The following is a 24497-nucleotide window of genomic DNA, read 5'->3' as shown; positions in this document are numbered from 1 at the left end:
AGGCACACGGAGGTTCCCAGGCTAGGGGTCAAATCGGAGCTGTAGCCGCCAGCCTACGCCACAGCCACAGAAACACGGGATCCGAGCCACATCTGTGACCTACACCACAGCTCACGGCAACACCAGATCCTTAACCCACTGAGTGAGGCCAGGGACTGAACCCTCAACCTCATGGTTCCTAGTCGGATTCGTTCACCACTGCACCACGACAGGAATTCCTAAGCTGGAATTTGAATTCAAGACTCCAAAGTCTTACTACTTTCACTGTACCACTATACCATTGTTCCTGTGTTTGATAAAACTGACAGAGTCAAAAGCATGAATCAAGGACATTATGTGTCAAACTTTCAATACATTAAGAGTCTTTGCTCTCAGGTAAGGAAGTAAAAATTTCAAAACACTAATTTGTTCATATAAATTTCTAGGGATATATAGAAAGATATATTCAAATATTTAATAATCACTTGCTAAGGCATCTCTCAAAATAATCAGTATGGCAAATTTTTTGTCTTTTTTTTAATGCTGCACCTGTGGCACATAGAGGTTCGCAGGCTAGGAGTCAAATCAGAGCTGTAGCTGCCAGCTATGCCAGACCTGAGTTGCATCTGCGACCTACACCACAGCTCACAGCAATGCCAGATCCTTAACCCACTGAGTGAGGCCAGGGATTGAACCTAAGTCCTCATGGATACTGGTCCAGTTACTGCTGAGCCACAAGAGAAACTCAGTATGCAGGTTTTTTTTTAAACAAATCTTAATAAACAGGTGTGAAAATACTGCACACAGGTATTTGCATATTAAACTTGAAGAGAGAAGGGAAATTTTTCATGAAACTTATACTGAACAAGCAAACATTCATCCCATAGACCACAATTCAAGGATTAAAACTGCCATTAGAACACAACCAACAACTTTTGCAATGGCTTACCCAGACTTCTCAGGAGGAAGACTCCCAGATGTTAAAACTCGTTCAAACAAAACTCGGGTATTATTGTCCTCTAGAATGTTAAAAAATATTTTAAATATTTTTTAAAATTCAGTTTTACAGTTAAACAGTGCATTATCTCCTTAAATCCTCACAAAAACCCTATGCAGAAAGGTTAACTATTATCACACCCAATATTTATAGATGAGGAAACCTGAGGTTCAAAAAGATAACGTGAGGAGTTCCCTCTGTGGCACACTGGGATCAGCATCACCTCTGCAGTGCCAGGATGCAGGTTCGATCACCACCCCATACAGTGGGTTAAAGATTCTGGTGTTGCCACGACTGTGGCAATAGGTTGCACCTGCGGCTCAGATCTGACCCCCTGGCCAAGGAACTCCATGTGCCACAGGATGGCCAAAAAAAAAAAAAGGATCTGGCTCACTGTTATTGAGTAATAAGAGCCATAAATACAGGCCAGGTCTCTTCACCTCTAATTCAGCCCTCCTATAGTACAGTGTAGTTGTAATGTCAAATAATTTATAACGTGCTATCTGAATCAGGTTATCTCATTTTTTTAAATAATGAAAATTATATATCTGTTGACATTGTAAGCATCAGATTATTGATGTTTTTAAATATACTGAATGTGAAGAAAGGCGAACTCAAAATTAGGTATTTGACATTCTTTTTTTGCAGCATCAGGGCTACTCTATATTTAACTACTTTAAATTCTTTTTGTTTTTTGTTTTTTTTTTTGCTTTTTAGCACCACACCGGAGCATATGGAGGTTCCCAAGCTAGGGGTCGAATCAGAGCTACAGCTGCCAGCCACAGCCACGCCAGATCTAAGCTATGTCTGCGACCTATACCACAGCTCATGGCAACGCCGAATCCTTAACCCACTGAGAGAGGGGTTCCTAGTCGGATTTGTTTCTGCTGTGCCACAATGGGGACTCCACTATAAATTCTTGTATAGGTACCATATCTAGATTGGTAGATAAATATGTAAATGGAAAAGAAGTGGATTAAAATTTAAGAGTCTCAGGAGGTCCTCTGTAGCTAGAAGTTAGAAAATGACATTTCTTGCTAAGCTTTTAGGGATCTATTAAAATTTAGAAATCCTGTGGTAAATTTACTAACACTCTTTGAACTGTATATCTTAAATGGGTGCACTTATGGTATATAAATTATTACTCAATAAAATTGTTTTTAAAAAATCTAGCAGAGGAGTTCCCGTCGTGGCGCAGTGGTTAACGAATCTGACTAGGAACCATGAGGTTGCAGGTTCGATCCCTGGCCTTGCTCAGTGGGTTAAGGATCCGGCGTTGCCGTGAGCTGTGGTGTAGGTCGCAGACATGGCTCAGATCCTGTGTCGCTGTGGCCCTGGCGTAGGCTGGCGGCTACAGCTCCGACTGGACCCCTAGCCTGGGGAACCTCCATATGCCGCGGGAGCGGCCCTAGAAAAGGCAAAAAGACAAAAAAGTTTTGTCTTTTTATTGCCTCTGTGGGTGTTCAGTTTTATTACATCTCATATATGCAAAGTAAAACAAAGAGATTACACGTATCAAACAAAGAAAATGGCACCATATTCATGGCTTTCATCTTTAACTTAACATACTGTACTTAAAAAATGCGTAAATCTTGCATTTTATTCTTTTAGCTTTATTCCAAACTTGGCTTCCAACACTTTTTGCCATTCCACATAACTTTCCACTGTATATTACATGCTGTGTTCTCTGCTTGGAATAATGCATTTCCCTGTATCTTTACCTGCATAATTATTGCTTATCCTTCAAGACCCATCTCATGTTCCCTGCTCTCACTCTCTAGAACAACACTGTCCAATAATTGAAATTTTCTGCTGGCCACATTTAAAAGAATAAAAACAAGTGAAAATTATTTTTAATGTATTTTACTTACCCCAATGTATCTAAATTATCATTTCAACAGGCAATCAATATTAAAAATTATTGTTTTTTTTCTACAAACTCTTTAATATCTGGTTATGTATTTTATGCTTACACTACATCTCATTTTGGCCTACCCATGCTTCAAATGCTCAATACTTAGTCACCCAGAGGCTACCATAATTGTAAAACACAACTCTAGAACTTAGATTATACTCTCTGCTTTCAAAGTAATTCATTCAGGGCTTTATTATGGAATTTAGCATTTTTTTCATGATTGCTACCATCACCTTAAACAGTTTGCATTTATTGTGTGCTTACCACTTTCCATATTAAGCCAAACACATGCAAAAATTCATTTAATTCTTTCAACAACCCTATATGAGGTACTCTTATTATGACCATTCTGCAGATGAGAAATCTGAAACAAGATTATACACCTAACCACAGGAACTAGGCCACACTTAAGAACCAAATGATGGTGCAATTATGTTTACCCATCTGATTCCTCCAGGAGAATGCTCTGAGGGTAAGAATGGAATTTTATTCACCTTTGTATTTCCAGACCTTACTTACCAAAAGGTAATGAATAAATGATGGATAGACGGGTGGATGGAAAACAAAGACACCAATTTTAGAAGACAATAATGCTGGCATCAGATTTTATCCTCACTTAACATCACATATAACTTTATATTTCCTTCTTACATCAATTTTTATACCAGATCATCTTAGTCAACCACATTCTGGACTGTGGTTACATGAAATATATGCATATGACTTCTTTAGCTCAACGCCTGGTATTAGGTAGGAACTCAACAAAGGATGGCCATTATTATAATAACAAAATAGAAAAATAAAGAAGCTCATAAACATAATATTTCTGAAATTTCTTCCCCAGTAGCCTCGACACATTTTACTTTGCTACTTGAGCATCTTTGAGTTTTGGCAGCTAGAGATTTGTGGCTTTATCCAACTACTGTTGGGACTTTGATGCTGAATTAAAGACCAGTTTTCAGAGTGAAAAGGCATCAACTTTTTTACTCAATAAGTATAAATTCATAGTTGGCCCACAAATATTTCTTGAGTGCCTATTAAGTGCCTGGTTCTGGTGTAATGACAGAATTATAAAACATGTGAGAAGGAAAAAAGCCCAGCAACAATTACAGAGAATGACATTGATGGTTTAATACTGAGTAACCATTACAGATGAGGATCTACTTACCATTGAGGTGAGAAAGATAGTCAATATAGGCCAGGACATACTCTGGAATGTCTCCGTATTTCTTTAACCCCAGCTCAAAAATCTTAAAGGCAACAGACTTGTCCTAGAAATAAAGAAAGTACTGATTTCCCTCAAACAAGATTCTCAAAGAATTAAAACTACAATGCCTAAATATGACAAAATACATTAATTAAAATGGAGATTAAAATCATGTTAAATAAAAATTTCAGAGCTAAAAACTATTCAAGGGGATTTAGATTCAGAAATGTGGAGTTTAAAAAGGTATCTATTAGCAGCCAGTGAGGATATGAATGATGCTCCATGTAATAATTTTACACAGATACACTTAGGCCTCCTTTATGATATGGAGCAATTAAAGATTAACGACAGGGAGTTCCCATCGTGGCTCAGCAGTAACGAGCCTGACGAGTATCCGTGAGGACACAGGTTCAATCCCTGGCCTCAGTGGGTTAAGGGTCCGGCATTGCCATGAGCTGTGGCTGTGGCTGTGGCTCCAACTTGACCCCTAGCCTGAGAACTTCCATATGCTGCAGTTGTGGTGCTAAAAGAACAATAACAAAAAAACTAAAAAGATTAATGATGGAAAATAGTAACAGTTGCCTGCCTTTCTTTTAATTAATGTATCTCAAATGCAGGAAATTATTTCACCTTTATATTTTCAGCACCTACCTTACTACAATAATACTCCATGAGTGCTGCAGTAACATAGACATGGTGGCGGGTTCTGGTATCTTCTCTTGCTTTTTTAAATATCATTCTTCCAGATTTGATACCTTCTGCTCTTCTTGCAAATTTCATATATTGGATATATACCTATGCAAAAAAGTATGTTTTATACACATTAGGCAGAATGTGATCCTGTAGCATCCAGTTTAGGCTCACTTTATTCTATACTAACATGTTTGCTATATAAGAAAACAATCATGAATACCCAAGAAATCAAAAAGTAAGATTACAGATATTGCACCATTTAAATCCACAAGCAAAATTTTTCTAGTACTGAAGATTTATACAAATTAATTTTTTAAATTGAGATATAATTCCCATAGCACAAAATTCACCCTTTAAATGTATAATTCAATGGTTTTTAGTATATTCACAAGGTTTTGCAATCATCATTAATGATCTAATTCCAGAACATGCAAATTAAATCTTAAGGAAGGAATAAAAGTGAAAATATGAGAAAACACTCCACTAAGGAAAGTCAACACCCAGAAAATTCAAGGTTTGATCTAATACAAGTATGTTTAACAGTATATATTTAATTCTTTCTTTTTCTTTCTTTCTTTCTCTCTCTTTCTCTCTCTCTCCTTCCTTCCTTCCTTCCTTCCTTTCTTCCTTCTCTCTCTCTCTCTTTCTTTTCCCTCCTCATTTTTGGCTGCACTCATGGCATATACAAGTTCTTGGGCCAGGTATCAAATCCAAACCGTATCTGCAACCCACGCCACTATGGCAGCAACGCCTGATCCCCAATCCACTGGGCCAGCAGGAACTCCTTTCTTGATTTATTATAGTATCTAAAGACCACATTAGGAGTTCCCGCTGTGCAGCAGCGGAGACGAATCTGACTTAGTGTCCATGAGGATACGGATTCAATCCCTGGCCTTGCTTGGTGGGTTAAGGATCCGGCATTGCTGTGACCTGTGGTGTAGGTCATAGACTCGGCTCGGATCCTGGGGTGTGTTGCTGTGGCTGTGGCGTAGGCCAGCATCTATAGCTTGGATTAGACCCCCAGTTTGGGAATTTCCATATGCTATGTGTGTGGCCCTAAAAAGCAGGAAAGAAAAAAAAAAAAAAAATATATATATATATATATATATATATATAACTTTATCAATAAACTGTTTATGAGCCATTTTATACTTAGCAGCTACCAAGTACCCAACACATGATGAGTATGCAATACCTGTTCAATGAGCAAATGTCTCTAGACTATAGGCAGGATGACTATGAGCAGGGTCCTAAAATGCCCAGTTTTGATGATGTCATACTATGCTGCCTAGTTTTGACAGATGGATAGGCTGGCTAATGAGATAGGAGTTCCTTGAGGAAAGGAATTTTATTTTATTTGTCATATAATGCTAGAATCTAGCACAGTGCATAGCACAGATCAGTTTCAATTTTAAAATGAGGACTAAATGCAAATAATTAGAGCAATGGAATCCCAAGATAAACAAAAACGGAATACAGCTGTAGCTGACTTGAGGCAGAAGGGTCTAGGGCCCCAACACACTGGCCTATTCCCTTCCTCTCCCATTGAAAGGGCTCCACTGCACTTTTGCAGTAACTCAGGTGACTCCCTGTCCAATTGCTTCTAAGAATATCGGTTTCCCCTGCCTCCATTTATCTAAAAAGAAATATTTGTTAAACAACAATTATGTGGTATTCAAACCATGCTCACATGGAAGGTGTTACAGAAAGCCCCACTGTGGCTATTTCATACTGCTGCACTTAAACCAAAAAAAGCAGAAAACAGATCACTTTTTGCCAGGACTTGGGAGACAGGGAAGGTTTGACTACAAAGGGGTCACATGAGGGAATTTTTGTAGGATGACTGAAGTGTTTTGTGTCTTAATTGTGAAGGTGGTCCCATGACTCATGTTCATGAGAACTCCCTATACAACAAAAACAGTGAATTTTATGTAAATAAAAAAACTTTATATTAAAGTAGACAACAAAAGTGAGAAAGAGATTTGTAGTTACTCACCAAGGTGGGGTCAATATCCTCAATTGCCAGAAGTCTATTATATATACTGTGAACTTTCTCATACTTCATGCGACTCTAAGGTGATAGAGAAAAAGTGGATATAAACATATACTCATAAACATTTGAGCTCTGAGGAATCCAGAGGCTGTACCCACAGTGGCACCTGCTATGAGCATAAATATATAACGGGCTAAGGACTAATAACTATTCATTTTGCATTGTCTGTCTTCCAAAAGTAGTATGTTTGGCAAAGAAGCAGTCAGAAAAAAAATTCACGGCTGCAGTAAAAACATTTAATTACAAGAAAGTTCTAAATATTTTAACTCACCTCTTCATAATCTGCATATGCAAAATAAAGAAGCATATTCTTCTTTAATAAAGTGCTTATGGCTCTTTCATATATATTAGCAGCTTCATCGCTAAATAATTTGGCATTATTCATATCCTAGGAGAAAAAAAGAAAGCCCACTTACAAAATTTTAATATAACTGAAAGAATAAAACACACACTCCTATGTATGTACCTATGGACACATACGTATTTCTGAATTCTTAAAAAACTCCAAAGATTTCGGGAGTTCCCATTGTGGCACAGCAGAAAGGAATCCGACTAGGAACCATGAGGTTGTGGTTTGATCCCTGGCCTTGCTCAGTGGATTAAGGATCTGGTGTTGCCGTGAGCTGTGGTGTAGGTCACAGACGCGGCTCCAATCTGGCGTTGCTATGGCTTGGACGTAGGCCAGCGGCAACAGCTCCGATTAGACCCCTAGCCTGGGAACCTCCATATGCTGCGAGTGCGGCCCTAAAAAGACCAAAAAAAAAAAAAAAAAAAAAAAAAAAAAAAAATCCGAAGATTTCTTCCTTGTTTTATTTTATATTTTATTTCATTAGGGCCGCACCTGTGGCATATGGAAATTCCTAGGCTGGGGGTTAAATCGGAGCTGCTGGCCTATGCCACAACCACAGGAACATTGGATCTTTAACCCACTGAGTGAGGCTAGGGATTGAACCCACATCCTCAAGGATACTACTCAGTTCTTAACCTGCTGAGACACAATAGAAACTCCTCTTCTTCCATTATTTTAACATAAAGAAGAACCATACGGTATTCTATGTGATTCATCACTTTAATACATTAAAAAAGAGACACTGTATGTTTTTGGCTGCAGTTGCAGCATGTGGAAGTTCCCTGGGACAGGGATCGAACCTGCACCACTGTGGTAATGAGCCACATCAGTGACAATGCAGGATCTTTAACCTGCTGAGCCACAAGGGAACTGCAAAGAGCCACTATCTTTTAATTCTGACTAAGACAGTCTTATCATATAAAGAGCATCACCAAGAATCATAGTGACATAAGATTAAAATTTTCAACACTTACACTTTATTACCAAAATTCAGTGTTATACTTTCAGCCAATTATTGCTATACCAAAATAATAAAAAGACCCAAAGGGGAAAACAAGTGAATACTCACCCCCTTCTCTGCTAACAGTTTACTTGACTGCTCAAGATACTGGGCAGCTTCATACCAAATATCAGGGTGATGGCCCAGCACAAGGAGGCACTGTTCATAAGCAAACATAACTAGGGGAAGACATCACAACATTCGATTAGAATAAACAATTATTTCTAAAACTATCAATACGAGCACCACAACTACAACTTTTTTTTTTTTTTGGCCATGCTTGCAGCATGTGGAAGTTCCTGGGCCAAGGATTGAACCTGCCTCACAGCAGTGACTCAAGACACTACAGTGACAATGGTGGATCCTTAACCCACTGTACTGCAGGGGAGCTCCACAACTAAAATTTTTAGGCTAAGACATGGCCCTCAATAATAATAATAATTAGAAATAAAAAGCTTTAGTGATTCCAAGCATTATCATTTACCCAAACCCCATCCATCCATTACTTATTAAATTAATATTTATTGAACACAACTATATGCTAAGGAATGGGATAGACATTGTGAATACAACAGTGAATAAGACTTCCTATACTCAAGAAGTCACAGTATGTTGGGCAGACTGATATTAAGAAAGTAGTTATCAAAAGTAATAAATATGATGATGAAGAAAGTACAGGGTATTCTTAAAACTTATAGCAGTAGGACTTAGTTTAGGGACTCAAGAAAGGCTTCACTAAGGAACTGACATCTAAGCAAAATCTGAAGAAAGGATAGAATCTGGTCAGATGAGAGAGTAAATAGAGGCAGGAAGGACAGGAGTAGATACAAAAATGATGTCAGCAAAGAAAATGGTATTTGCAAAGGCCTCCAGGTAAGAGAGAGCAAGGCAGGACTGAGAAATTTTTTAAAGTTCCAAATTTTAGTTCTGACAGTGGCAGAATAGTCTGTATCAAACTAACTCTCCTGAAAATAAAAATCATAAACTGAAAAACACAAAAGGCAATTATTTAAAGGCACCAGAGAATGACCAAAAGAAAAAGAAACTGGAAAGGAATGAGCCCGTAAAAAATAAGAATCACACTAGGTGAGATCCACATTTAAGATGGCTTTTCTTCTCAAGTGCACAGCTGTGTGTGTATATTCTGGAATAGCTAGAACTCAAGTTAAATGCTTAAGTCATATTGGTTTGGCTTAAGTAACAGGTAGTTCTGGGTTACAAGGGCAGCTGCGAATTAAGGGAGGAAAATCCCAAAAGAAAGCCACAGAGGGTGGAGCCTGAAAATCTGGACATAAATGCCCATAAATCTTTAACTGACTCTAAGATAGACATACACAGGAAAGATTACCAAAGAACCCAAGCAGAAAGCAAAGCCAAAGGAGCTGAATAGATATCTCATCCGCCACTCACCGTAATAAAGACCAAGTTTGGAACCTGAGTCCCATCAAGTTAAGAGGGTTTGAATGCCATGAATTTTCCATCATGTCTTGGGAGTAATGACTATATATCCCAGGACTAAGAGTTTTATCATGAGATAAAGGCCACTAATACAGATTCACCGTAACAATGTAAACTCAAGCCTCCACAAGGTCCAGGTGATTTGCCAGTAATTTAACTCCCTGCTAAAATAAAACTCAATATTCTTTGGAGGATAACAGAATCCAGTTTTTACTATGTATCATTAACATATCTGTATAATGCGCAAAAATTCAAAAAAAATTTTAAATGTCTAGGCTTGTGACAAAACAAAAAAATGGGATCCACAATCAAGAGGAAAAGAAACCAACACCATAATGGCCCAGATGTTGAAGTTTAACAGGTGAGGATTTTATGTTGTTATATATATATGTTCAAGGATGTAAAGAAAAAGATGGTAATGACCATGGAATCTCAACAGGAAAAGAAAAACTATAAAAAGAAACTATAGAAAGTACAGAAATTCCTAGAATAAAAATATATAGAACTTTTTAAAAAAGTAAAATATTTGCAATGAAGAATTCATTAGATGGTCTCACCTGCATATTGGGTATGTTAAAACAAAGGTCAGTGAGCATGGAAACAGATCTATAGAAATTACTGACTCTGAAGAATATGAGAAAAAATGACTGGGGGTTAAAAAAACCACCTCAGTAACCTATAGGTTAATATCAAGCGGCCTAATATACATACAGTTGGGGTCCCAGGAGGGTTAATCTTGTTACCTCTTTTAGTTATAAGGGTCTGATCTTCTGTACGAAGAGGGTTGCTCTTTTCCCATTGTATGTATTTCTTCCACATATCCACCTGCTGAGCTTCTTGAGGGGTATTCTGAGGAGGTACTGAAGGAGCATTTCGATCCAAACCTTTCATTACTGTCTCATACTCCTAGACAATAAGCATTTAGAATTCAGTGGTAGTCCAGGAACAACTATGATACATGGAATGGAGTTGATCAGTTTGGAATACTTTATTCCAAATGACTATTTTTTCCAAATACTACTTTATTAATATAACCTAAAAGTGAATAGCACAGAGAAAAATAAGAGATATGTAGATATGTATCTAAGAACAGGTTCCCATGACTAGGTAAACAGAACACCCTGGGCCCCTTCTGCATGTGATGTAGGAAGTCACTCTCTAGGACAGAGTCATTGACAGATCAACATGACTGATGATCTGGTGGCAGTATTACTACCATCTCTGGAGAAATATGTCTTTTAAAATTTCAATAGTTTGTAGTATTAGGCTATTTTCCCTAATGTCTAAAAGTGTCAATAAATGGAAAGATATGTACACAAGACAAAACTCTATCTTGACAGTTATGTCTTTAGACCACAGGATAGTAGAGTATTCAGGTATGTATGAGCAGACAGGGGGCACAGATAACAACTACTTGATCAACTTTGGGCAGAACTTAATCTCAATGACCTCTATCTCTTTTTAAAATAAATACTATCTTCTAAACTTGATTTATTCTATTTGTCCTTTAAAATGTCTGTAAAGAGGTATTTCACTTCAAATATATCATCTGCTCAGACAATGGAATTAACTGTCTTTAGTTAAGATAGCTAATGATTGAAAATATTAAGACTAATACCGGATAGGGAAGGCTCCTGTGTAAATAACATACTCATAATAAACATTAAAGTAAGTGCCTGATGGAATTCCATACCTTTGCTACACGCCTAGCATTCATGTAATCTCTGCTCCGATCTTCAATCATTTTTTTAGCTAAATGAATATTGATACCCTAAGGAAAAACAAAAGAAAATGTGTATTATTTTAAAATTAAGTATAATATAATGTTAGCATAATATAGTTAATTTATTCATTTTCTACATTACTTTGAATTGTTTATTTATTTTGTCTTTTTGTCTTTTAGGGCCGCACTGGCAGCATATGGAGGTTCCCAGGCTAGGGGTTGAATTGGAGCTGTAGCCACCAGCCTACACCAGAGCCACAGCACTCGGGATATGAGTCACGTCTGTGACCTACACCACAGGTCATGGCAACACCAGGTCCTTAACCCACTGAGCGAGGCCAGGGATGGAACCCACGTCTTCATGGATGCTAGTTGGGTTAGTTAATGTCTGAGCCACTATGGGAACTCCACTATGAATTGTTTAAAAGAGACTCTTTTTTTGACTGGTAAAATAGAGGCTCATTCACATTATATGCTTAAAAGATCATGGAAGAGGATCTTAGAAGAAAATACAGGCAAAACATTCTCTGACAAAAACTATATCAAGGTTTTAAGGCAATAGATATAAAAACAAAAATAAATGGGAACTAATCAAACAGAAGCTTTTCCACAGCAAAGGAAACCATAAACAAAACAAAAAGACAACCTACAGATTAGGAGAAAATATTTGTAAATGATGTGACCAACAAAGGGCTGAATTTCCAAAATATAAAAACAGGGCAGGAGTTCCCGTCGTGGCTTAGTGGTTAACGAATCCGACTAGGAACCATAAGGTTGCGGGTTCGATCCCTGGCCTTGCTCAGTGGGTCAAAGGATCCAGCATTGCCATGAGCTGTGGTGTAGGTCACAGACGCGGCTCAGATCCCTCGTTGCTGTGGCTGTGGTGTAGGCCGGCAGCTGTAGCTCCAATAAGACCCCTAGCCTGGGAACCTCCATATGCCATGGGTGAGGCCCTAAAAGGACAAAAAAATAAAAAAATAAAATGAAAATAAAAACAGGGCCATAGATATAACAGCAAAAATAAACAAATAGGATCTAATCAAACTTTTTTTATTGGTCTTTTTAGGGCCACACCCAGGGCATATGGAGGTTCCCAGGCTAGGGGAATGTAGCTGCTGGCCTAATCAAACTTATAAGCTTTTACACAGCAAAGGAAACCATAAACAAAACAAAAAGACAGCCTACAGATTAGAAGAAAATACTTGCAAATGATGCGACCAACAAAGGCTTAATTTCCAAAATATAAAAACAGCTCATACAATTCAATAAAACAAAAAAAAAACCAATCAAAAAATGGGCAGAAGACCTAAATAGACATTTCTCCAAAGAAGACATACAGAGATGGCCAATAGAAACACAAAAAGATGCTCATCATTGCTAATTATTACAGAAATGAAAATTAAAACTATAATGAAGTACTACTTCACACTGGTCAGAATGGCCATCATTAAAAAGTCTATAAATAATAAATGCTATAGAGGGTGTGGAGAAAAAGCAACCCTATTACATTGTTGGTAGGAATGTAAATTAGTGCAGCCACCATGGAAAACAGTATTGAGGTTCCTCAAAAAACTAAATATAGAGTTACCATATGATCCAGCAATCCTACTCCTGGACATATATCTGAACAAAACTATAATTTGAATACATGCACCCCTTTGATAATAGCAGCATTATTTATAATAGCCAAGACATAGAAGCTACATAAAGGTCCTTTGGCAGATAAATGGATAAAGATGTGAGATAGGAGTTCCCTGGTGGCTCAATGGATTAAAGATCCAGCACTGACACTGCTGTGACTTGGGCTGCTTCTGTGGCACAGGTTTGATTCCTGGCCTGGAAATTTCCACATACCACAGTCATGACCCCCCCAAAAAGAGATGTCATGTATACACAATGGAGTATTACTCAGCCATTAAAAAGAATAATGCCGGAGTTCCCGTCGTGGCGCAGTGGTTAACGAATCCGACTAGGAACCATGAGGTTGCGGGTTCGGTCCCTGCCCTTGCTCAGTGGGTTAACGATCCGGCGTTGCTGTGAGCTGTGGTGTAGGTTGCAGACACGGCTCGGATCCCGCGTTGCTGTGGCTCTGGCGTAGGCCGGTGGCTACAGCTCCGATTCAACCCCTAGCCTGGGAACCTCCATATGCCGCGGGAGCGGCCCAAGAAATAGCAACAATAACAACAACAACAACAAGACAAAAAAAAAAAAAAAAAAAAAAGAATAATGCCATTTACAGCAACATGGATGAACCTAGAGATTATCATACTAAGTTAGAAAGAGAAAGACAAATACCATATGATATCACTTATATGTGGAATCTAAAATATGACAACAATCAACCTATGAAATAAAAACAGACTCATAGATACAGAGGACAGACTTTTGGCAGCCAAAGAGGAAGAGGGGTATGAGAGGGAAGAATTGGGAGTTTTGAATTAGTAGAGGCAATTATATATGGGATGGATAAACAACAAGGTCCTACTGTACAGCACAGGGACCTATATTCAATATCCTGTAATAAACCATAATAGAAAATAATATGAAAAAAAATATATTATAACCGAGTCACTCTACTGTCTAGCAGAAATCAACTATACTTCAATAAAGCTTTTTAAAAAACAGATCACAGAGGATCTGCTATGTTTATGAGCTTGCAGTAAGTCTCCATCTGCCAGGAAATTCTAAAGATAGGGAATGATTTGGAAAGGGTCAATTATTTCATATAAAATTCTATTAATAAAGAATGATATATAGCTTTATTTGGGTGAATAGCAATAGCTTAGTTCTAAAAGCCTTTTTCTGGAGTTCCCATCATGGCTCAGCAGTTAACAAACCCGACTAGCATCCATGAAGATGAGGGTTCAATCCCTGGCCTCGCTCAGTGGGTTAAGGATCCAGTGTTGCCATTGAGCTGTGGTGTAGGTGGCAGACACGGCTTGGATCCTGTGTTGCTGTGGCTCTGGTGTAGGCCAGCGGCTATAGCTCCTATTCAACCTCTAGCCTGACCTCTATATGCCACAGGTGCGGCCTGAAAAAGACAAAAAATATATGTAAAAATAAAAGGCTTTTCCTAACTAGGACCGCATAATGTTAAAAATAAAAGCAGATAGAGTTCCCATTGTGGCGCAGGGGAAACAAATCCAAATATTAACCATGAGGTTACAGGTTTGATCCCTGGCCTCCCTTAGTGGGTTAAGGATCCAGTGTTGCTCTGAGCTGTGGTGTAGGTCAGAGATGTGGCTTGGATCTGGCGGCTACAGCTCCAATTAGACCCCTATCCTGGGAATCTCCATATGCCACAGGGGCAGCCCTAAAAAAACAAAAGACAAAAATAAATAAATAAATAAATAAATAAGTAAAGACACTTGATTTGGCATGTATGTTTACAATATTTGGGTAATTAGTTCAGCGGCTAAAGCAAATTCTGAGACAAAGATCCCAGACCACAGCCCCACATCTTGGTTGTAAAGCAATAATCATATCATATCATTACAACTATATAAAAGAGGTGCATTGCGACTCAGCATTACTACTGGAAAAATAATTCTAAAAGGGAACTGTTTCATCAGAGCTCAGTAGCAATGCATGTCTGTACGATTGTGTGGATATGGTTTAGCACTGAGTAAAAATGATTTTGTAAGAATTATAGTTCTCCCAGAGTAACTCAGCAGTAACATAAGACTCTCAAAAACATTAGGAGTGGTTCTTTCATTACAATTAATATAAAAACAAACACTGATATCCAGGTACCTGATATTAGAAAGACTAGAATCCATAAGTCCACAAAGCATAAAAATAAAAATGGCTTGGTTATAATAATTAACTACTCTGCCCTAATTTACCTCTTCATACTTGTTATAGTCTCGCCACAGTTGTTCAATGTTGATCATTGGATTAACACAACCTCGTTGATAAACTCTTCTAACAGCTGTTATTCTCTGATTTTCTGCATAAGATCCAACAGCTTCCCTGATATTGGATAAGAAATGCCATCAGTTATATTATAAGTAATCAACTATTGACATGGAAAATCAAAAACTATAAAAATACTTACACGCCTTTTAAGAAATTGATGTAATCCACCCAAATCTAAGAAATAAAATAAAATGTCAGTAATCTTCCTTAGTAGCTTCAAATGTATTACTGTATGTATTAAAAAGAAATTTAATTCTACCTGATAAGACATAATTTCCATTCCAATTTTATCCAGTGCAAAATCATATGCTTGAGCCATTTTTTCTCTGAAATAAATGTAAAAAACATATTTTTAAAGTATATGGTACAGTTACTAAAATGCATCTATAACTAAAACATAATCCTAACTTCTGATCATATAATCACATGTAACTCTTTTATATAAAAAATGTAAAGACATCTTTGCAAATACATAAAGTACTTCTTTTGTGTTTAGCATGTCGATATCATTAATTTATATATTTTGTTTCTTTGACCTTACCATTTGTGAGCTTATCAAAGATAGGGGTCATGTTTTCTTTATATCATTTAACTTGCCAAATCTTACTTATAAGTAGCAGATTCACACATGGAAATATCTGGTTCTATCATTTAGAAGTTAAGCTATCATGGAAACAACTTACATGTCCATTGACAGAGGACTGGATAAAGAAGATGTGGTACATATACACAATGGAATATTACTCAGCCATTAAAAGGAAAGAGATAATAGCATTTGCAGCAATGTGGATGGATCTAGAAACTGTCATGCTAAGTCAGTCAGACAGTGAGACACCAACATCAACTGCTATCGCTTACATGGGGAATCTAAAAAAAGGACACAATGAACTTCTTCACAGAACAAATACTGACTCACAGACTTCCAAAGAAGACAGATTGGGAGATGGTGGGATGTGCTGGGGCTTTGGGATGGAAATGCTATAAAATTTGGTTGTGATGATCATTGTACAACTATAAATGCAAACTGAATAATAAAAAATGCTATAAAATTTAAAAAAAAGAAGGCAAGTTATGCCTGAAGATCTATTCGCTCTGAGGTAAAACGTACAGAGAAAGAACTTCAATGTATGACAATAAACGATAATGAGGAAAATAAAATAAAGACAGAATTCTGGTTACAGAAATAATTTACCTGTTTGTTATACACAAAAATAGCACTTGAGAAGGTACATTATTTAGATTCAGCAAAGATGGTTAGGTGGGGTAAGTCCTAGTGAGGAGGTCAACTACACAACAATACCATTGTCATAGATGACTTGGAATACTTAGCATATCACATCATAACCTGCCAAGGGTCATGCCATGACAAGTAATTAGATGTTTTTTATTAAGTATGACAACAAGCCTGTCAACAAAGTGATCTGGTGTTGTCAATATACAATGTTTCAATACAGAAGAAGGGCTGGGATGATTCGGTTCTCCAGAGCAAGTCTAATGCCAGTGTTTTTCTTTGAAGTATTTTTTCCGTGGTTTACTGGCTTATCAGAGAACCCTGACTTTTCAAACTTGAAAGCTGCTTCACCCTCTGGAATTAAAAGAAGGTGTGTTTCTATTGTATTGACTGTGCTTGCAGATATCTTGTATTAAGATCCTGATTTAACTTACTTATAACTTGGTAGTTTACCCTTGGTTTCCCGGACATATGAAAGGTAACACTTCCATAAATCAATGTGCAAAACCTTCATAAGGCATCTCTGAAACAGCTGTAAATATAATAAAATATTATCAGAATTCATAGTTAAATAAATTTCACATGTATATAGTTGAAATGAAACATTAAAGAAATAAATTCAGCTCTTTTCATAAATTTATCTTCTCACAAATAAATTGTGACTAACAATTCCCTATATTTTGTTTAGATAATCACAATCATTCTCATAATTTTGGTCAGCAGACTAAGTACAATGAACTTATAAAATAATCAATCTATTATATAATAATATAATCAATAACCAGATTCAATAATTGTTAACATTTTACTATATTTACCTTACATATTTTAAGCCCTAAATTAAACTTCAGCACAAAATTAAAAGTTTATTTAAGAGAACTCACTTTTTCAACCTTATCATAATTTTTAGCTTTAATCTGCAGAGAAAAAGAAAAATATAGGATTAACATCATTCTTTTTAGAGTATTAAAATACTGAGTGTTTTGATTAATCTTACAAATTCACTTCTACATTTTCCTATTAATTCTGCCTTTCAAAAATAACAAATAATAGAAGTCTGGAACCCAACACAGATAATACTCATTGCAAATATTCCATACACATAATTGATTCTATATGGATAAATTTTTATACATTCATTGATGTTGGAATTTTGTGAATTTAAAATTTTGTAAAACAGTCTCAAGATGAATACAGAAATATAAACAAGGCATACCTGAATATGGCTTTAAGCATCTACTAAAGACAAATTTAAAGCTTTATTTTCCCTGAATAGCTACAATCTGAGTAGAGCAGCAAATAAGATTTGTTAATTTTGACTACACATAAATTTTAATCATTCAGTCAACCTATTATATATTATACTCTAGGCACTGTGGCTACCACAGTGAACAAAGCATACATAGCTCGCCTATATCCTCATAGAGCTGACAATTTACAATTGTACAGGGGGAAGTAAAGGGTGCTATGGGAGCATTTAGGAGATGCATAAAATCCAGACATGGGAGGTTGTAAAAACTCCTGGAAGCAGTTAAGATGTTAAGAATGAGGCGTTTGGAGTTCCCGTCATGGCTCAGTGGCTAATGAATCCGATTAGCAACCATGGGACTGCGGGTTGGATCCCTGGCCTTGCTCAGTGGGTTAAGGATTAGGCGTTGCTGTGAGCTGTGGTGTAGGTCGCAGACGCAGCTTGGATTACGCGTTGCTGTGGCTCTGGTGTAGGCTGGCAGCTGGCAGCTACAGCTCTGATTAGACCCCTAGCCTGGGGACTTCCATGTGCTGCGGGAGCGGCCCTAGAAAAGACAAAAAAAAAAAAAAAAAAAAAAAAGAATGAGGTGTTAGGACAGAATGGCTATCATCAAAAAGCCTAAGAAAAATAAATGTTGGTGTGAAGAAAGGCACCTCCTTCACTGTTGGTGAGCATATAAACTTGTGTAGCCATTATGGTTAACAGTTTGGAGGTTCCTCAAAAAAAACTAAAAAGTAGTTCATATGATCCAGCAATACCACTCTTGGGCACATATCCCATAAAGACAGAAACTCTAAATTCAAAAACAGATACATGTACTATAATGTTCACAGAAGCACTATTTACAGTAACAAAGACATGGAAGAAACCCAAGTGTCTATCCACCATCAGCTGGCTTAAAATGAAACTATATGCCCTTTGATGCCCTTTGTAGCAACATGGATGGACCTAGAGAATATTATACTAAGTGAAGTAAGTCAGACAGGGAAAGACAGATATTTTATGATCTCACTTATATGTGGAATCTAAAAACTAATACAAATGAATCTATATAAAAAAAGAGACACACAGACATAGAAAACAAACTTATGGCTGGTTACCAAAGGGAAAAGGGTTGGAGGGAGGGATAAATCAGGAGTATGAGATTAACAGATATGAACTACCATACATAAAATAGATAAACAATAAGAATTTACTGTATAGCACAGGGAATTATATTCAGTATCTTGTATTAACCTATAATGGAAAATAATCCAAAAAAATATATATACATGTAACTGAATCACTTTGGTATACACTTGAAACTAACACAATATTATAAATCAACTACAGTTTAATTAAAAAAAAAAAAAGAATGAGGTGTTAGACTGGTAAAGAAAAAGAGGAGTTATTCCAGGTAGGAGAATTGGTATGTGAGAAGACAAAGGCAAATATTAGATTTCCCATTCTTTCAGTATTTTTATCAGATGGTAGGAAGAGTTAGATCATTCAACTGTGATGTATCAGCAAATCTATCAGTCTCATAGGTACTTAATTCAACTGGTTAGAGAACTCTTGGCTTGTGGTCCTTTTCTATCAGTTGTACATATATTTTCCCACTGCTTTCTGGGTAAGGTATTGCAAATCAGAACTCTGGTGACAGGCTATTTTTCTTTCGCTGATTACTTGCTCTTTCTCTCCGGAACTTGTAAGATTTCACCCTTGATCTTCAGAGTTCATAAATTTTAACAGGGTTTGCTTAAATATAGGTCTTTGCTCTTTGAGACAGTTTAGTTAAAGTTCTGCAGTCAGATCTCTTGGATCCACTTTCTGACTCTCTACCTAACTTTTCTCTTCATCTGAATTAGTGGGGATAACAGTACCCATTTTGTAGGGCTATTGTAAGGACTCAATGAGTTAATAAATTTAAGCCCTTAGAACACTGTCCAGCTGAGTACTTAGTAATTGACTTTTGTTATCATTAATACAAGTTCTGCCTAGAATTCAGCATGTTCTTTGAAGCTACAGACTCATACCTTTTTCAGCTCAAGATTTTTCATCTTTTAAAAACCATGGCCTCTCTTCAATGTTTCTTTTTACTTTTAGAACTTCAATTATACGCATTAGGTCTCCTTGTTCCATCCTCAAAATCTGTTGTTTTTACACTTTCTTTGCCTTTTTGTTCTAGGTTTAAAAATATTTCTTCCACTAGAGTCTCCATGTTACCATTTTCCTCCATTTGACCTATTGCTGTAGTTGGTTCAAAAATGGCTTTTAAAAAGTGCGTTTAATACTGCACTTTCAATCTCACTGTGTTCCCATTATTTTGTTTAAGTGGTTTTCTCTCCTTCAGCAGCTCTATTTTGTTGGGGGCCTATCCCAACAGTCTATAATCCTTTCTTGTTGCTGGATCCTTAGATATGCAATTATTATTTTTTTTTTTCTATCTATTCCCTGAGCTCCGAGTTGGTAGTCCCCGTGTAGCAGTCGACCTTCTCTAGCATGACAGCTGAGTAGCAGGTGTAGACAGCAAGCTGGCTCTTGGTAGTCTTCTGACAAAAAACCAAAGAGAAATCTTTGCTCAAGAGCAGGGAGGACTAGGCCTGCCAATTCAAGTCCTTTTTGGTTTCCTGGAGGCCAATCTGATGATGTCAACATTCCTCTGGGCAGAAAGGCAGTGGAAGGATGCCAAATATTTCTGAGTTTCTTATTCCTTGTCCTGGACTCTCCATCAGGACTCCTCTATCAGACAGTCATAGAATCTAAGGTTTCCTTATATCCAGCTGCTTGGCTCAGTATAGGTAAATAGGCTGAGTTGAAAGTGGGAGTGAAGTTAGATGAATTCAAGTCACCAGCTTACCAAATATAGATTACAGATTATACACAGTTCTCACAATTGACCAGAAAAACCAAGTTTACACATTGGGAAAACTGACAAAGAGTATGAATAGGCAATTCCCAGGAGAGAAAATGTAAAGGGTTAAAAATAATATGGCACCCTTTAAAAAAAAAAAAAGGAAAAGTTATGTGAATATGTATGCTCCTTTTCTCTCTCTCAAAATATCTCATTGGGAGTTCCCATCATGGTGCAGTGGTTAACGAATCCGACTAGGAACCATGAGGTTGAGGGTTTGATCCCCGGCCTTGCTCAGTAGGTTAAGGATCCGGCGTTGCCGTGAGCTGTGGTGTAGGTAGCAGATGCGGCTTGGATCCCGCATTGCTGTGGCTGTGGTGTAGGCCGGTGTCTACAGCTCCAATTCCACCCCTAGCCTGGGAACCTCTATATGACGCAGGAAGCGGCCCTAGAAAAGGCAAAAAGACACACACACAGTATAAATTTCCAAAATGGGAAATACAAATTAAAATAATAGCTATCTTTTTATACAAATCAGTATGGTAGAAGCTTCAGAGGGTATTAACACTACTAAAGTGATGAGAAAAAGACTTCATCCATTGCTAGAAGAAATATGAATTGTTATGGCCTTTAAAGAAAGCCACTGGCAAAAGCTACTCAAAGATTACACATCTTTTTCTTTTTTTCCTGTCTTTTCTAGGGCCACACCCACAGCATATGGAGGTTCCCAGGCTAGGAGTCTAATGGAGCTGTAGCCGCCAGCCTATGCCAGAGCCACTGTGGGATCCAAGTCACATCTGCAACCTACACCACAGCTCAAGGCAATGCCAGATCCTTAACCCACTGAGCAAGGCCAGGGATCGAACCTGCAACCTCACGGTTCCTAGTTGGATTCGTTAACTACTGAGCCACGATGGGAACTCCTACACATCTTTTCTTTTTTTCTTTTTAGAGCCACATCTGCAGCATATCAAGTTACTGGGGGCTAGGGATCAAACTGGAGCTGCAGCCTATACCACAGCCACAGCAACGCTGGGACTAGAGCCACGTCTGTGACCTACATCACAGCTGAAGGCAACGCCAGATACTTCACCTACTCAGAGAGGCCAGGATTCAAACCGACATCCTCATGGATACTCCTCAGGTTCTTAACCCGCAAAGCCACAACAGGCAACTCAGAAGATTACACATCTTTTAACACAGCAATTCCACTCCTGGGACCTACCCCCACTGAAATAAAAGTACCTGGATATAAAGTTGATTTACAAAGTTATTTACTACACAAACTTTGCAGCATCAAAATCAGTTAATAGGAGGAGTTTCCACTGTGGCTCAGCAGGTTAAGGACCCCCTACCTTGTCTCTGTAAGGATACAGGTTAGATCCCTGGCCTTGCTCAGGGGGTTAAGGACCCAGCATTGCCACAAGCTGTGGCATAGGTCACAGATGCTTCTCAGTGTGGCTGTGGCTGTGGCTGTGGCGTAGACCGCAGCTGCAGCTCCCATTCAACCCCCGGCCTGGTAACTTGTATGTGCCACAGGTCACAGGGACAGCCATAAAAAATTAAAAAAAAAAAAAAGTCAGTTAACAGGAGTTCCCTGGGGGCTCAGCAGGTGAAGGATATGGCATTGTCACTTCTATGGCTCAGGTTACTGCTGTGATGCAGGTTCAATTTTTGGCCTGGGAAGTTCCAAATGCCATGGGCACAGACAAAAAATATCAGTTAACAAAGTAAACATCCACCAATTTGGAAATAGTCTAATAAATTATGATGCCTTCACATCATGGAATTTTAAGTGCCCATATAAAACAAATCAGGGCTATAACTAGTAATTAGAGGAATTTTCCCTAAGATTTTATTGAATGAAAAAAGATTAAAATGTGTTTAATATAATTCATTTTTGTAAAACAAATTTAATTATGGTGTTGCAGAGATCTATTGGTGGAGCAAGGAATAGACAAAAAAAAGAGACTACTTCAGATACACAACTGAATTTATGCATTTTAGTAAAAACTGTCTATATATGCAAGTGTAAAAAATGTAAACAAACAAAAAATTTTTTTTGGCCACACTGACAGCATGTGGAAGTTCCTGGGCCAGGGACTGAACTGTTGTCATAGCAGCAACCAGAGCCACTGCAGTGACAATGCTGGATCCCTAACCATGAGGGAACTCCTTAAGTTTTTATTTTATTTATTTTTTGTCTTTCTGCCATTTCTTGGGCATATGGAGGTTCCCACGCTAGGGGTTGAATTGGAGCTGTAGCCACTGGCCTACACGAGAGCCACAGCAACTTGAGATCCGAGCCGTGTCTGCGACCTACACCACAGCTCATGGCAACGCCAGATCCTTAACCCACGGAGCAAGGCCAGGGATCGAACCTGCAACCTCATGGTTCCTAGTCAGATTCGTTAACCCCTGAGCCACGACAGGAACTCCCCTTAAGTTTTCAAAATAAAGAAAAATTCTCAGATCTTTCTGTCATTAACCAATAGAAAAATGCCTCCATTTAGGGCAGAAGAACTGAATAGAATCTTTTCCAAAGAGGAGATGCAGATGATGACCAATAGGCACATGAAAAGTTGCTCGACATCACTGATAAGGGAAAGACAAATCCAAACCACAATGAGATTTCACCTTACACGTATTAGAATAGCTATTATAAAAAGAATACAAATGGCAAGTGTTGGTGAGGATGTGGAGGAAAGGAAACCCTCGTATACTATTAGTAGGAATGTAAATTGGTACAACCACTGTGAAAAACAGTATGGAGGTCTCTCAAATAACTAAAAATAGAACTACCACATGATATACCAATTCCACTCCTGGATCTATAACAAAAGAAAAGAAAAGACTAATTTGAAAAGATATATACACCAATGCTCATAGTGGCATTATCTGCAACTGCCAAGATACGGAAGCAACCTAAGTGTCCATCAACAGATGACTGGGTAAAGATATGGTAAATATACACAATAGAATACTACTCAGTCATGAAAAATAACAAAATTTTGCCATTTGCAGCAACACAGTCTTGGAGGACATTATGCTAAATGAAATAAGGCAGACAGATGAAGACTAATACCATATGCTGTCATTTATATATGAAACCTAAAAAAATACAACAAACTAGTGAATATAACCAAAAAAAGCAGACTTACAGATATAGAGAACAAACTAGTGGTTACTAGTTGGAAGGGGCAATATAGTCATAGGGGATTAACAGGTACAAACTATTAGGTATAAAATAAGCTACAAGGATATACTGTACAACATGGGGAATATAGCCAATATTTTATAATAATTAAAAATGGAGAATAACCCCAAAGATTGTGAATCACTATATTGTAGATCTGTAACTTACAGCAACTGTACTTCAATAACAATAAATGCCTCTATTAAAGTGCATTATATACATACACACAATTTTGCAAGCCTACTAGAACCTGCCCACATCTTATCACATTGAAAGTAAAGTTACATAAGTTGAAATAACAGGGGATTTTATTTATTTATTTGTCTTTTTGCCATTTCTAGGGCTGTTCCCGTGGCACATGGAGGTTCCTAGGCCAGGGGTCTAATTGGAGCTGTAGCCACTAGCCTATACCAGAGCCAGAGCAACAAGGGATCTGAGCCACATCTGTAACCTACACCACAGCTCATGGCAACGCTGGATCCTTAACCCACTGAGCAAGGCCAGAGATCGAACCTGCAACCTCATGGTTCCTAGTCAGATTCGTTAACCACTAGGCTACGACGGGAACTCCAATAACAGGGGATTTTAACTTCAGTCTTCAGTTCTCTAACTTACAATCAATCATCTGAAGTGTCTGAAGTGTAGATTTCCATTTTTTAACAAGAATTCTGTTCTAATGCAAAAAAAATGTTAAAT

The 24497-nt window shown here is 37.7% G+C and overlaps 1 protein-coding gene across 1 annotated transcript in view; it reads right to left on the bottom strand.

Annotated features, from left to right (window-relative positions):
- CSTF3 (cleavage stimulation factor, 3' pre-RNA, subunit 3, 77kDa) overlaps positions 1-24497 on the bottom strand; it is an 80926-nt gene that overhangs the window by 5654 nt on the left and 50775 nt on the right. The window contains 13 exon segments of the mRNA NM_001267844.1: positions 929-998; positions 4060-4162; positions 4750-4893; positions 6788-6862; positions 7116-7232; positions 8263-8372; positions 10395-10557; positions 11345-11422; positions 15220-15346; positions 15432-15466; positions 15552-15618; positions 16958-17055; positions 17408-17440. Of these exon segments, the coding sequence (NP_001254773.1) occupies positions 929-998; positions 4060-4162; positions 4750-4893; positions 6788-6862; positions 7116-7232; positions 8263-8372; positions 10395-10557; positions 11345-11422; positions 15220-15346; positions 15432-15466; positions 15552-15618; positions 16958-17055; positions 17408-17440 (1220 nt within the window).

The sequence above is a fragment of the Sus scrofa genome, chromosome 2, assembly GCF_000003025.6.
Source record: "Sus scrofa isolate TJ Tabasco breed Duroc chromosome 2, Sscrofa11.1, whole genome shotgun sequence".
NCBI lineage: Eukaryota > Metazoa > Chordata > Mammalia > Artiodactyla > Suidae > Sus > Sus scrofa.
This window is presented reverse-complemented; position numbering and strand designations above follow the sequence as displayed.